Source organism: Anolis sagrei, chromosome 6 (genome assembly GCF_037176765.1).
Source record: "Anolis sagrei isolate rAnoSag1 chromosome 6, rAnoSag1.mat, whole genome shotgun sequence".
Taxonomy (NCBI): domain Eukaryota; kingdom Metazoa; phylum Chordata; class Lepidosauria; order Squamata; family Dactyloidae; genus Anolis; species Anolis sagrei.
In genome coordinates this window covers 43412024-43428486 of record NC_090026.1, presented here as the reverse complement: position 1 = coordinate 43428486, position 16463 = coordinate 43412024, and the positions used below count along the sequence as shown (strand labels likewise).

The following is a 16463-nucleotide window of genomic DNA, read 5'->3' as shown; positions in this document are numbered from 1 at the left end:
TACTAGAAGGCTAGCTCTTATGGGATACCTACTAAAATCTTTATTATACTGATCTTTTCCATACCACATGTAGTTATGCCACCCGAATTGTAGATTGTACCCCTATAGACTAAGTAAAGCTCAATTTTCTAATTATATCCAGTCCTTTAGCGAACTAAAGCCTTCAGCTTCATAATAGTATCTAAGATCTGGAAGTGCTAACCCTCTATCTTTTGCATCTGTTAGATTTCTATATGCAATTCTAGCCCTTTTTCATTTCATATAAATTTAACCAATTATTTTCTCAATTTTTCAAAAATCTTCACTCCTTAATTATTAGTAAATTTTGAAATAGAAACAGCACTTTCATTAAATTTTTGATTTTTTAACATGGATATCCTTCCTAACCAGGAGAATTGAATCCTTTACCATCTGTCTGGGTCTTTTTAACCTCCTTCCATGCCTTTCCATAATTAACTTGATATAAATTGTTTTTATTATCCATATTCCTAAATACTTAACTTTCCTTGTGACCTTACACACTGAACCATTCTCCAGTTTTTCAATGTTAATTTGGAAAGATTTTTAGTTTAAAACTTTTATTTTCTCTTTATTTATTTTAAAACCTGCCACACTTCCATACTTACTAATTATTCCCATCAAATTTGTTATACTCTTTATAGTATCTTCTGTAATGACCACCATGTCATCTTCATATGCCTTAACTTTAAATTCTTGCCCTTTTATTTTCACTCCTTTGATATGTCTGTTTTCTCTGACCTTATTATTTAACACTTTTAACATCCATATAAACAAAAAGAGTGACAATGGGCAACTTTGTGTTCCCTTTTGTATTTCTATCCAATTTGATAGTTGGCCATTTATCCTTAGTCTTGCTTTTTGTTTAGAGTATCTTGCACACACCGTATTTCTAAATTACTGACCCACCCCATGTTGAGACAAACATTTCCATAAATTCAGAACTATTGTCCTGACTCTAGCCACTTCCAATAAAAAAACAGTGACCATCAAGTCTTGAAATCAACACAGACTAAACACAGAAGTCTTGGATATTAGTAGTATTTGTGATGCTGAATTCTCTTAAACTTCTTGTTAACAATATTTGGCTAGGGAATCCATGTGGTTCTGTCTTGAACTGTTACTTTTATCAGAATGGATCAGGTTTCACTTGGTAAAGTGAAATTTCTTCATACTTGTTATGGAACTGTTGTGCTGTAATCTAGGTTTTATGTTGGATGTAAACATATACTCTCAGCTGAGCAAAATAATCAGTATCTTAAAATTCAGTTTGATTGCATCTTCTAATATTTATAAATACCACTTTGGAGTCGGGTATATTCTTTAAATTGGCCTGAAGAACAGTGAGTACTTTTAATAATCAATTATAAGTTTTTTCCAAATTTGAAAGACATCTTGTTTAATCCTTTACTCAGATCCTTGTCAATATTTTGTTTACACTATCTGATTTTTGTTTTTGCCCTATTTGCTTTACTCAGAGTGAGGAAGGTTTTTATTAATTGTACTGGTACCTTCATAATAGTGGTTACTACAAATCATTGTGTGAGGCAAACTGACTACTAACAAGACTGCTGTCCACATTGTTTTCCTGCAGTTAGCACATTGGATGAGCAAACTTGCCTTTTGAGTATACGCTCCCTTGTGTTTTCTGCAGTGCCTAGCATCCTGTAAATATAAAACAAACATTGCTTTGAATACTTAGAGATCAAATCCTCTCAGCTCATGAACACTGGATGTCTAGGGCAAGTTACTTTCTTCTGATTTTTTTACCGTTTCTATCTCTTTCTAGTGGTGGTGTTAATGATAGAAAAATTAATTATAGTAGTATACGACATTTATCAGAGAAATGGTTTTGAAACAATTGCTATTGACAAAATCAGTACCTGTTATGGCAGAAAAGAGATGCCACAATTATGTGATGTGGTTTTTTTTTTTTATTGTCCAGTTATTGTTTACTCTGTAAAACAAATTCTGGGATTTATCTGAGTTGACTCAGTTGCAATTTAAACCAACTTTTCTATCTTTCATACCACACCAATTTGCCTGATCTCAGCTACTTTAAAGCAATGTAGGCTAAATACTGGAGAGATAGAACTTTAATTTCCTACTTGATAAAAGCAAGTACTATCAGAATTTTTCTCTCTGGTATAGATTGCTTCATTTAATATTGTTCACCTTATACAGGTTTTACTACAACTATTACAATAAACACGGCTACCCCATGCATTCTGTGTTTAATGTTCCCCAGTTGTTAGTTTGAGGAGACTGCAAAAACCATCACTGTAAAGATGTCTCCTCAGCTGAGTCCTTACAATGCATTTTGTAGAATGCCCTGAATGGGACATACAGTAACATGGAATGATGCTTTTAAATATATGCGGCACAAGGGGACATAATTGCCTAAATATCTTAAAGATCTTGGAAGCTAAGCAGGATTGAGTCCGGTTAGCACTTGGAGTGGAGGTGCTGTCAGCTGTATTTCAGATGAAGGAACTGGCAAAACAACCTCTGAGTGTTCCTTTCCTAAGAAACCCCTATTAGATTCATGATGTTACCATAGATCAATAGGCAACTTGAAGACACATACACACATGAAGGGACATCTCATCTAATCATTTTTTTCATGCTCTCTTTTTTACTTTATTGGCTTTGTGAGAATATCTACTTTTTAAAAATTGTTTTCCAGCAACTTAGATATGCGTTGTACTATATGTTCTGCATCCCCCTTTCCTACAGAAGCAGGATGTAAATGCTTTTCTGTAAAATAGCACATATCCTTCCTCTGCAATTACTTATTGGTATTAACAGAGAGAGAAAAATCATTTCAATTTAGGTAAGTAAATACTTAAAACTTAGTAGGATCCACAATCAGGCAAATATTTTCCTGAGAAAAGATCCAATTCAGAGGTGCAGGGTTTGGCAGACTGCCTGTTTCTTGCCAGTTATGAGAAAGCAGTTGTTGATCATTGTGGTTCAAATATTGTACCTTGAGAGAGAAGTTGAACCATCAGATGTGGATCAGAAAAATGCTGTAGGTCTGAAGTGGGAGAAGTTTTCCTGTGTGCTGGAAGTGTCCACGTAGGCCACCAGTCCAAAACAACAATTTTTTTTCGTGTCAGGTACAACTTGAGAGATTGCAGGTCGCTTCTGGTGTGAGAGAATTGGCAGTCTGTAAGGATGTTGCCTAAGGGATTCTTGTGGGAGGCTTCTCATGTCCCTGCATGGGGAGCTAGAGCTGACAGGCAGCTCATCTGCGCTCTCCCTATATTCGAACCTCCGACATGTTGGTTTTCAGTTCTGCCGGCACAAGGGTTTAACCCACTTCGTCACTGGAGGCTCCTATGATAAAGATGACTCTTGTAAAATACCATAATGGAATGCAGTGTTGACTATATGTTTTGTAGAACACAGTTGGAAGTGATAATCTTACATAGTTAGTAAATAAATATGGCTAGTAGATACAGAAGTCTCTGATGGTATCAAAGTAGCCTTCAGAAAATCAATGATAAAAAGCAGAGGCAAGCTACTTGCAGTTCTTCTTATGTGTCTTTGATCAAATAAAAGCAAGGGGCTTGGAGTCATGCTGAAATTACAGCAGTATTGCAGATAGCTTACAAGTGGAATGTGAAACTATGACAATCCAGATGTTTCTGGCATGCAGCTCCTATCACTTTCCTGCATAACCAGCGGAGAAGGACTATGGGAATTGCAGTTCAGTTGCATCATCAGACCTGCCCAGTCATGATAAAGAAATAGAGGAACTACCAATAACACAAGCATGCAGAATTGAGGGTCATAAAGCTTTAAAAATGTATGCTGGTTTTATAGGAATTTGGTATTCTAAATTCACAAATGTTCTCAGATTTCCTACTTTTTACAACTTGCTTTCATGTTTTTATTTTGTAATATGTGGCCCAGTAAGCTGTCTTTGGGAAGTAAACAGTAAACATACAGGACTTAAAAGTATTCAAAACACTTTAATTTGCTGATATGAAACAAAAATCCACATCCCTAAACCGATATAAAAGAGCTACAATATTGAAAACAGTATTTCATCGCAAGTCTGTGCAATCTTTGTGTGTACTAAAGCTTCCTGCTGTATTTGAATATACAACTTACTCACTGGACTATGGTTACAGGTTCAAATGACTTGTCCAAGCAATGTGAGAAGAAAAAGTTGCTTGGACTATCTATGTAAAATAAATGGGTCTCCTCAACACAGACAAATTATCTGCTTAGTGGATGGCGCTGTCACTTCTGCCCTCCATTAAGCTCGGCAGGGAAAGCATGACATTGTCTTGTTGCAGACTTTTCTTAGGGGTTTTAGAATAAGGGCCGTAATTGTTAGGGTTGGTGTCCCAATATTAATATATTCTGTATGGGAAGCCTAGCAGGCAGTTTGAACTATGCAAAGCAGCCAATGTGAACTCTGTAGTTATTAATTGCCAGCCTAATCTGGACACAGAGCAAAGCTGGAGTAACTGGCCTATAGGTGAGTTCAGCTGCATTTACTAAATGGTATGAAATGTTCCTAAAACACTCATTTGGTCATAGTGGGGTTTTTTTAGTCAACCTTGTGTTCTGTTTGTTCTCTTCTACAGCCTTCTGACCCTTGGGCAGTTGCATCTTTGAGCTTAATTTTAGGCAGCCTGTGATAAACAGCAGTGCTTACAATTTTGCATGTTTAGTGACTCAGGCAGGTGGGATTATTTTTCAAGACTGACTATAAGTCTTCTAATACAGATAGTTAAAAGTATTCTCAAATTATAAAACTACCTGTAAGAGGAAGGCCTCACAGTGGTTCTGCCACTTGCTTGGATGAGTGAGCTTTCAATTGCACTTCTGTGGATGTGTTGCAACCTTTGAAAACATTTGACTGCAAATTGTTAATTTGTGTGGCGTAACATTGTTTAGTTGTTGTTACAGATGAGGTTTTATAGTTCCTATTTAGGACTGGTTTAGATGAAAGTAATTGCTGACTTCCTAAGATCTGACATACAAAACTACTTTAACTAATTGTTTTAGAACTAGAATGGCCAACTGGTGATTCACAGGTCCCATCTGGTTCCCTAATATCCATTGTACTCCACATTTCTGGGATGGCCAAGAAGCTTTCGGGAATGCTTTATTGAATTTGGATAGCCTGTGTTTATATCATGCACAGTACAATATATCTGAGATTCCCTTTCAGTTTCTGAGCTGGGTGGTCATCTTGGTCCTGAAAGAAAGATAGCTCAGTAGTCTGTAACTGAGGACATGGAGACTTGCAGGGCATCATATAGACAAATGGACAATATGTGAGGGAAAAGCTCATTCAAAGGCATCTCCTTCCACCTGGCTCCTTTCTGGTGTTTGTTTCAGCATTAAAAAGAAAAGAGATTTGTTTGAAACTATGCATAACTTTGACAGACACTTTTCTCCAAACCCTGAAGGATTTTTCTTAAATTTTCACCCGCATTCTAGCATCTGTGAAGTTTGAGTGTTTAATGACACACATTCCAACCCTCAAGTACTTTTGAGCAGAAGCCTTATAGATCCTGACCTGAAAAAGATGTCAGTTAGTTTGGAATATGGTGTAAAGATGGTTATTAGTGTAGTACAATAAATAATGTCCAGGAACCAGTGTGCATGTGGAAAATAGAAAAGAGTCTGGGTTATGCATGAGAATTTAATCAGACAGAATAACGTATCATAGAGTTGGAATATATACTGGAGGTGTTTAGTCCGATGCCCAATACCCCTGAACCCCAGTATTTTGTTTGTTTTTTTTAAAATTGAAATTTCCATTTACCTAGTTACCCCCACTCTCCTTCCCATAGTTGAAATCTGCTGAAAATGGTATCTGAATGCACTAGTGTAGCTGGCAGGGCATAAGCTAATGGTTAAACATTGGCTCCTATCTCCTGCCCAATTCCCCATCTTCGTTGTACTTACTATTAAGCACCCTTGGCAATGCCAGAAGCTAGAAACCTGTATTCTTACCTCACACACGACAATCAAGATGTTTGCAAGTTCTTATTTTCCTACTCTGTTTTCATAGGAAGCCTGCAAAATCCCGAAGTAGAAGTCCTGCTTATTCGAGGCACTCGTCATCTCATAACAAAAAACAAAGATCTGGGTCCCGCAGTCGCCATTCCAGTATCTCACCTGCTCGACTGCCTTTGAATTCCAGCCTCGGAGCTGAGTTGAGCAGAAAGAAAAAGGAGAGAGCAGCAGCAGCGGCAGCAGCAGCAGCAAAAGTTGATGGGAAGGAGAGTAAGGACTCGCCTAGTACGCTGTCTAAGAAAGAAAACAGTTTTTCTGAAATTAAAGAGCCAGTAGTGGAGGCAAAGAAGGTAAAAACCATTAAGCCTGAGAAGTGCCCTTCTGATGCTGAGATGGCAAATGTCCTACAGCACAATACAGAGACAAAAATAATGCCTGAGCCTGTAAAAATAAAAGTTGTAGAGAACTCGGAGAAGAAACTGTTGGCTGCAGTTAAAGACTCAAAATCAACGGGAACAAAAGATATGAAACTTATAGCAAAGGAGGAGATTGCGACTCCAAAGGAAACAGAGGCAGCTGAGCAAGAGCCCCCACCTCCTTTGCCTTCTGTTAAGCCACTACCTCCTTTGCCAAAATCATCACCCCCAACTCAGGCTGCTCCTCCTCCATTGCCCCCTTTACCTCCTTCAACAGTTCCTCCCCCTCCATTGCCTGTCCAATCAACCACAGTTCACACCCCTGCTTCAGTTCCATTGTCCCTGCCTTCGTCTACCCACTCCAGGACATCTCTGACTACTCAGGCTAACTCTCAACCCGCTGTGCAATCCTTCTCAAAGGCCCATGTCTCTGTGACAACTGCTGTTGCGCTTCTGAAAACATCAACATTGCCTCCACTCCCTTTTCCGCCTGTCCTTCCTGGAGAAGATGACTTGGATAGGTAAGAGCATGACAGAAAAATTATTTCCATTAAGGGTGGTGATATTGTTAATTATTTATATTCTGTCTTTCTCCTAAAATTTGGACTCTGTGTGTCTTACAATTTAAAAGCACTTTATAGCGAAAAACATTCTAAATGGAAACATTAAAATGGGACTAAACTATTGACAATATATACATGATTTTAAGATTACACTTAAAGAAAAAATGTTATTAAAAGAAAAAAGCAATCCAAACAATTCAGTCTAAAACACAGCACAATTAGCCTATTCTTTTAATTTTTTCTATATTAAAAATGGCTAGAATAAAAATAGTGTGTTGAAAACCTGAAGTGGATGCTTTTGTGAATTTGTCACTACAATATGACTTTGGACCCTTCTACACTGCCATATAATCCAGACCATCAAGGCAGATCATCCACATTACCTGCTTTGAACTGGATTATCTGAGTCTACATTGCTATATTATCCAGATAAAGCAGATAATCTGGATTTTATACAGCTATGTAAAAGAGGCCATTGTGTTGCACTTGAAGCAGATCAAGCATATAACTGGTGTCATCAAATAAGGAAGCAAACTTTTACAGTCATTCTATCATGCAAGGAGAAGGGAAGGGGAGTGTATGAACTCACACCTTGTGAGGTACTCCCAGTAGCTCAAACTGATAAGTCTTTGCATCACTTCCATTCTCAAGTTACTAACATGAATGTTTTCTTCTTTTCTCCTCCCTATTTAACTTTAGGGCCCTTCCAGACAGGCCCTTAATCCCAGGATCTGATCCCAGGATTTTTGTTGATCTCAGATTAACTGGCAGAATGAACTCATATAATCCAGTTTAAAGCAGAAAACCTGGGATCATATCCTGGGATATTGGGTCTGTCTGGAAGGGCCCTTGGTCTTTGAAGGGCTTCTTTTTCCACTCATGACCCTTTTTTTGCCTGATTTTTTTTTCCACGACCGTGGGTATATAAAGTAGATATCGAAACCAAACATTTATTGATAAAAACTAAGATTTGCAAAGTTTGCTGAGCAGTCTGATTTTCCTTTTTATGAAGTACAGCAGAAGCAAGTTCTGTAGAATCCACTGTAAACACTGCATGTTGTTGCTTACAGATTTGTATAAATGTCTAGGTGGCATTCAGAAACCTTTTACTGTTACCATTTTTTTGCAAGCCCAGCAATGAGCTAAGGGGTTTTGTGAACCCAGCACTGAGCAAATGGGGCTGGGACCCACAGTTTAAGAAACAGTGGACTAGAACACTAGTGGTTTGGCATGAGTATAATTGGACCTAGTATAAGCAATGAATTAGCCAACAACATAGAATCTGGCTTTTTCTGCTCTGATAGGTAAGCATGTTGTTGTCATATTCAGACCTGAGTTATGACCTGTAGACCATTATTTTTTTATATTTGTTCCAACAAAGCTGTAGACCATAGATGTTGCTGACACAAGGCATGTAATAGTATATAATATGACCAGATATTGTCCATGCAGTCCTAATGTAATTCCAAGCAGGGGATATTATGTGACTATCCCTCACTTGGAATTATATGAATGGGAGTTTGTTGAGAAGGTGGACAATTATTTGAAAAAAAAAATCTTGACAGACAAATAGGGCTGGATCTGAGAAAATGAGTAAGATATTAGGCTGCTAAGAGGATTGGGGTTGAAGATATAAGGCATGGCTTAGCTCATGTCTAATTGTTTGTCTCACCTTTAGCTCTGTAGAGGGGAAAAATTGCAAAGCAAGCTGTTTAAAACTTCAGTCTAAAGCAGACATGGGCAAACTTTGGTCCTCTGGGTGTTTTGGACTTCAGCTCCCACAATTCCAAATAGCTGACAAAACTGCTTGGGATTTCAAGTCCAAAACACCTGGAGGGCCGAAGTCTGTCAATGCCTAGTCTAAAGGAAGAGCCTTCTACAGAATCTATATTACATTACATTACTCATTAAGCATATATCTACTACACCACAGAGCCTGCAGAGAAGCAAGTCAAGGTGGATACTAAAGGGAAAGGTGGACAGATTACAGGGCCCAAGCCAGACACGGGAGGAATTCTTATTGATGCAGTTTGTTGGACCTGAAGTGTAGATGGCATAATGTTCTCATCTACAGTTTTAATTTTCTGTATCAACGCTACTCACAGGACCAATTCACAAATCTGTCCATCACTTGATGACTAATAGCTGAATGCATAAACCAAGCTCCCTGGAAATAATTCAGAATATCAAGGCAGAAAATGCAACAATATCTGCTTTGAACTGGGATATATGAGTCCATACTGCTATATATTCCAGTGAGATTTTATTCAGCTGTGTGGAAGGGGCCTGAGATGATATGGAAGAACATGAGAGTATTATATGTTATTCCAGTTTTTTCTTATACTTTTTATGATGACAGACAAGCCAATCTGTATTTATTTCTTGGTTTCACTGGCTTGGGGAATGACACATGTGTAATATCAAGGTTAGAGAAACTTAAAAGAGAAATGTTAATTCATTGAGCACTCATTTACACACATGTAAGTAGTAGTTGGACACTCATCCTATTTATACATGGGCATGAGCTTTGCAAATAAAAAATCGAGACCTGTTCTCACCGCTTCATATTGGAGCAAATGGAACTCTAGTTCTTCCAATCCAGTAGGAGCAGAAGAATCTGGGACAGAACGGACATTCCTTCATATAGTGTAAGGCGATGCACACATGCATGCAAACGTGTTGGGAACTGTTTTCTACAAGTAGCCTGAACTGCTTTGTAGATAATTTAAGGTATGTTTCCATATACTCAGTATGAATATTTTGTCCTTGATGTTTTGATGATCATATCACCCAATCAGTAAGGCCTTGGGAATGATTTGAGGGTACACCTAAACATCTGAAGAGTTAACTAGTAGAAAAAGAAGTAACTACGCTCAAAGTTTCTTGTGACTTCTGAACTTTCATTTACCACTGTCTACTCATTTCTGACCTTTTTTCCAACGGCAGTGTGCACTACTTCCTTTGTTTGTTATTTTAAAGGCCACTATGTCAAGATACATAGATCAGTAGCAGTTAACTGATTCTTCTTGTGCATGCTAACCTCTTGGATGGGAAGAGTGATAGTGGGCATTCTGAGTCAAGAGTGAAATCGTAGACATTACTATTTTCTTCCTAACTAATAATTGCTATCAGTCTGTGTGAAAGCTTCGAAATGTAGAGATTGGCAATCTGTAAATAATTGCTGTTTTCTTTGGTGTTTTAGTCCAAAAGAAGTTGTTCATCTAAAACCAGTGAAAAAAGAGAAAGAACAGAGACCACGTCATTTGCTCACAGACCTTCCACTGCCCCCAGAACTTCCTGGTGGAGATCCTTCACCCCCAGAGTCTCCAGAACCAAAGGCAGCCACACCACCTCAGCAACCATTGAGAAAGAGACCAAAGTAAATATTGAGTGTGCCTTTTTACTTAGCAGTAATAGGCTATATTATGGCCTTTTGAGCAAGGTTTTGGGATATTAGGGGAGACATGAAAGACTGGATGGAGTTTGCATGTTAGCTATGCACTCTGCTGTGATTGTTGCCTTTGAGCTATCTGAATTGTATCATTAAATGTGTACTAGGACTTCTGTCCAAAATATGTACTAATCAGGACAATAGGAGTATTCATTCAGTCCAAAAGGATAGTGTTACTAATTAAGAGATCTTGATTTTGGTGTAAGCTGGACTTTGCTTGGGTGAGAAAATCATCTGGAGAAAAGCTCAACCTGAAGATCTGAACATACCTTCATTTTTTACATAGAGGGGACCCACAACTTTATTGAAGCAGAGTTTTAGAATGAATACTGATTTTTAAAAAGGTAACTTAGACATGCATTACCAGTAAATATCTCTAATTCTGAGGTTCTTGTAAATAGCACCACTAAATAATAGAAATGAAGGAAACATGCACAGAGGGGATCTATTTCTTGACACATGGTGGGACCTTAATTTTTTTTAAATAATATAGAGAGAGGGGGTGGGTGGGATAGGAACAAGATGACTATATAGAAAAGAGAAATTGCTTATTTGAGGATCCTTTGTATTCAAGATTTGCTGTGACACCAGTTTTGACATACTGGGAAGGTTAGTTAACTGATGATACCCGAGCTCAGAAAAACAGCAAATCCCAGAAGCACATTTCTCTTTTCCCTCAGTTGTTGCTTTTCTGTTGTTTTTTTTTTCTCCCATGCTTTAAAAAAATCAAGGCAGTGAATTTTTTTTACAGATACAAAATAATGAAAAAGATATGTAGCAGTTCAAATTCAGGAGTTAGAATTCTATGTTCTATAGATGGACCTGTTAAGGCTTATTAATCAGCCAAGCTTTGTCCAATCCATACTTTGCCATTTTAACAGCTCTTGTTTCTTTTCTTCTTATTTCCATCTCTCTCAGAATCTGTTGTCCTCGTTATGGTGAGAGGAGACAGACAGAAAGCGACTGGGGCAAGCGTTGTGTGGACAAATTTGACATCATTGGTATTATCGGAGAGGGGACATATGGGCAAGTGTACAAAGCCAAGGACAAAGACACAGGTGGGTATCTGTTCTAAGTTTTTTTCTCCTTATTTTCCATGCAACTATTTAAAAATAGTAGGTGGGCTAACACAAATTTCATTCATGTTGATCTCTCTTGTTTTATGGTAGGCATATCTTTTCAAATCTTGTTAACTTTCCATAGAATGCAAAATGTTCAAGATGCTATGCTTTTGAGAACAAATACTATGAGGTTTACGTATGACAACTTATCCAAAGGTAATATAAGAGGCCTCCTGGATCAGATAAAAGATCCATCTAGTCCATTCAGAAGCAGGTCATGAACAGGCTGTTCCCTATTGGTTGTCCGTAGAAAATGCTGTTCATAGCTCTGCTACATATGCTTACAAAGGTTTAATTTAGTTATACTAACAATAATAACTTTTTGATAAATCTGACCATATTAAAGCCCCTCTAAGCCAGGGCCTATCACTACAATTGCCTGCAAATTCAGTACATTGATAAATTGTCTAAAAACTAATTCTTCATCTGTCTTCAGTTTATTGCAGTCGATTTATTTAATAGCTCTGAATTCTAGCGTTATAAGAGATTCACCTTTTCATGAAAGATCCAGGCATTTCCCACTTTACATGTGTTCTGGTAAAACCAATTGGGCCTATAAAAGGTTAGGAAGTCACTCTTGGCTGGGGTAAAGCTGTTTTACATGTCATCCTAGACCACACGTAGACACTCTTTAAAAGACAAGAGTTCCTTGATCAGTTGTAATTGATAACATATAACACATGTTCCAAAAAACATGAAAGTTATATTCTTGACATTATTTCAAACTTGCAGCAGCTCTATTGTTAATTTCATTTTTCTATTTTTTTTCTCCTAATTCCCTCTCCTGATTTTTTCCCTGCAAATTTGCCCTTTTTTTAAAAAAAATGCCGCATTATAACATATGCCTGAGAAAATACTGAAGAAATTATATGTTTGTATGAAGAGAAGTGGTATTTATCAGTTTGGTACCCAGCATTGTAGCTTGTTCATTCGTTCAGTCATCTCCGACTCTTCGTGACCTCATGGACCAGCCTACGCCAGAGCTCCCTGTCGGCCGTCACCACCCCCAGCTCTTTCAAGGTCAGTCCAGTCACTTCAAGGATGCCATCCATCCATCTTGCCCTTGGTTGGCCCCTCTTCCTTTTGCCTTCCACTTTCCCCAGCATAATTGTCTTCTCTAGGCTTTGCTGTCTCCTCATGATGTGGCCAAAGTACTTCAACTTTGTCTCTAGTATCCTTCCCTCCAGTGAGCAGCCGGGCTTTATTTCCTGGAGGATGGACTGGTTGGATCTTCTCGCAGTCCAAGGCACTCTCAGAACCTTCCTCCAACACCACAGTTCAAAAGCATCTATCTTCCTTCGCTCAGCCTTCCTTAAGGTCCAGCTCTCACATCCGTAGGTTACTACAGGGCATTGTAGCTACTGCCTTCAAAAGCAATGATTTGCCAGCATATAGTAGACAGGACAATTTACCGTCTCAAAAGATACAGAATGCATAGTATTGGATAGTATGTCTCACTGAGGTTGCTATACACAAAGCAACATGAATTCAAGTTCTGTGAATGGTGTAAGCTTTTATGCTCTGACATAATTAATGTGCTTCTAAAACAGAAGTGTCATTGTACTAACTTGATATTGTTTAACTAATTTGAAGAAAGGACATGTTTAGCTGTGTTAGGCTTTTCAGGACTGTGCCTTTTTATTGTGTATACCATAGTTCTCCAAATTTCTACTGATTATGATTTCCATTTGGCAGGTGAATTGGTGGCTTTGAAAAAAGTACGTCTGGACAATGAAAAGGAAGGCTTTCCCATCACAGCAATCCGTGAAATCAAGATCCTCCGGCAATTAATACATCGGAGTGTTGTTAACATGAAGGAAATAGTCACAGACAAGCAAGATGCACTTGATTTCAAGAAGGACAAAGGTAGCTATCTCCAAATAATGATGATGGTGATGATAATGATTACACACCACACAGTGCTAAACACTTGGGAAGTATTCAACCTGTGATTTTATGATACGAAATCCAGCATATATGTCTCATTTGCTGTGTCATACTGTGTTTTTGTGTCAGTATAACAACAGCAACTTTATTCTTGGACCCTGCTTCCATCTCCCCGAAGAAAGTGGCCTTAAACAGAGCATAAAATAAGCACACAATAATATACAATAAAGTAAAACATATAGCATATAAAAACAGTTTAAAACTCAGACCAACGCCAAATAACCTATGGAGACAGCTATCGTAAGACATGGCCAGACTGTAAATAAGACAAGGGAATGGGATAGTGCAAGTTGTTGTTAGCTAAGGAACAAGGGCATGAGATGAAAGTGCAGTACTTATTGCTGTGATGTAAAATGCAAGGCTTAAAGCCTGCAGTTCAGGTCAGTATGCCAACTTGATAGTATTAAACATTCTTTCTTTATAGGAAGTTTCAGGTAATGTATTTTTTTCATAGCCGTATTCTAGTTTTGTCAGGAGTGGCAGAATAGTGAAGACTTACCACAAACGTGAATGCCTGAAATTTCTTATCTATTCTGAGGATCTTTTCTTTTGAAATAAATTTGAGAAAAAATCATGTTGCTTTAGTTCATCTTTCACCCTGATTATCATAACCAACACAAGAAGGAGAGAAATGTTGCTCTCATTAGAGCCTTCATGCTTCAGAACCAAAATACAATCCAGTTTTAGGGAAGACAGATCGGTAGGTATTTAGTCATATAAATGTGCAGTATTTATTTCCTATTATTTCAAAGTGGTTAATCATCCATCACAGCCCCTCCTCAATAATTTAATATAGTTGAATTAATAATTTGAAAAGGGGCAGTAAGTTCCAAGTCCTACTTTTTTTTCCTCAGAGGAAAAGAACTGTGACACTGGCAGTCTCACTTACAATCTTTCTCATTTCACTCTATAAACACATTCTTGAATTTTCTTACTTAGACATAGCTTATTTTGGAAATTCTACAAAAAGGCATTTGAATTTAAACATTTTTATGGTACTGGTGAATTTCTATCAAATCTTGTACTTCTGCATTTTTGGTTTGTTAAGACTAGTGTCTTTTATCTTCTGCTAGGTGCCTTTTACCTTGTATTTGAGTATATGGACCATGACCTCATGGGATTGCTTGAATCTGGCTTGGTGCACTTCTCAGAGGACCACATTAAGTCTTTCATGAAACAATTGATGGAGGGGCTGGACTACTGTCATAAAAAGAACTTTCTCCATCGAGACATAAAGTGCTCCAATATATTATTGAACAACAGGTAAACTGTTTGACTTCCTCTTATGCATGGCCTGTTTACAATAGGATTTTGGATGGGGGTAGAGTTCTGGACATGGAGGCCCCTAACCTAATTTTTTCCGGTGTAGTGCTTCTTAAGGTGTGTGTAAAAGAAGGGGAACCAGATGTGGCAGTAGAGCCAAAGCTTACTTCTTTCTGTTCTGCAGTTTGATGTGATGCTAAATAAGCACAGTGGTTGCATCCATTCTGTCTCAGAACTTATTTATTTATTTATTTACTATATTTGTATACCACCCTTCTCAGCCCTTAGGTGACTCAACTTAAAGATTTGGATGGACTTTCCAATTGAAAATTGGAGATGTTGATTATGCAGTCACATTTACAATATGATTTTATGGTCACTGTATTTTGTTCTGTGGAGAGGCTGTTCTACATTATAAGCTGTGCCATTAAATATATCATATTTGTATTTGGAAGTGTTTTTTAAGCCCTTGTGAAAATGTTAGTGACTATAATTTATTCATTTTAGTAGTTCCTCTTCATGTGCTTGCATGTATTTCATGGTGAACCTTTGTCCATCACCCTTTCCTTTTTACAGTGGACAGATCAAGCTGGCAGATTTTGGACTAGCTCGGCTTTACAGTTCAGAAGAAAGGTAAGATGCTTGATAGGAAGATAGGTGTAGCTCTCAGTTTCAACAGAAGAACAGCAGCATGGCTTCCTGTAGAAGTCTCATTTAAATCAATTGCAAAAAAGCAGTGATATTCTCTTGCACATTTCCTGTCTGTGTCAGCGGACTCATGAGGGAAATAGTTCCCCCGGCGTTATGTTATTGTTTGGGTGCAGTTTAGGCTTGGACAAGTATCAGAATCCCATTTTGGTCTTTAACTTTTTGTGAGTCAGCCAGCAAGTTACTGTCAGCTTTAGGTTCTTGCCTAAGAAGTGAGAATAATTGCTGCTTTTATTTAAAACAAAGAGGCAGCTGACAACCCGATTTTTAATCTAATCTTGGAAGCTGTCTTCTTGTTCCCCTGGTGTGGAACAGAGACTGATAGTGGTGAGGGAAAGAGACTCTGCACCTGATCAAAAGCTCTTTGATTTCTCCATCAAACATTCATAAACTGAGTCTTTGGCAGTACAAAAATGTTTTATAGAGCTGAGTCTGGATTAATTGTGGTTCATATGCTGACCTGCTTCCTGGAGTTTGAAAATGATTGAGATCATGATTGTAAGTAGCTTGGCACATGTGAAGTGTATGAATTATCAGTAGTGGCAGATATTCAGTGTAAAGCTAGGTTATATGTGAAATTGATTTCCAAAGACCATGTTTCATATGCCTTATGTACATTGTATTTCTGATAATGTTAGCAGCAAAAATAAAAATCTGTGGTAGTTTTACTTGAAATCATTAAATGAGTTAGTTTTATTTCTAAAACTAGGGAACCAGCAAATCGGCATAGAAAGATTTGGGAGGTGAAGCTTAAAAGCTGCTTATTGCAATCTTAGTATTCCTTATATTGTTTCTTTTCACCCTTCAAAGTGTCCCAGTCCTAATGATGGTCCTACAGCGGTAAAGTCCAGATGCTGCATTGAATTATTATTTTCCTGCCACCCCTTAAGGAAGGGCATGGACCACAAGCTGTCATTATAGGAAAATTGTCCCAATATCAAGGATAATAAACCTTTCTCCTTGTTTGTTATCATCCAGTCATTGAATTTAT

At 37.8% G+C, this 16463-nt stretch overlaps 1 protein-coding gene across 3 annotated transcripts in view; it reads left to right on the top strand.

Moving 5' to 3' along the window:
* Positions 1-16463, top strand: part of CDK12 (cyclin dependent kinase 12) — a 55230-nt gene that overhangs the window by 4124 nt on the left and 34643 nt on the right. For all 3 annotated transcript variants that reach the window (XM_067470043.1, XM_060781078.2, XM_060781077.2), the window contains exons 2-7: positions 6059-6940; positions 10185-10361; positions 11352-11491; positions 13250-13420; positions 14575-14764; positions 15341-15397. In XM_067470043.1, the coding sequence (XP_067326144.1) occupies positions 6059-6940; positions 10185-10361; positions 11352-11491; positions 13250-13420; positions 14575-14764; positions 15341-15397 (1617 nt within the window). The remainder of the gene's footprint in view (positions 1-6058; positions 6941-10184; positions 10362-11351; positions 11492-13249; positions 13421-14574; positions 14765-15340; positions 15398-16463) is intronic.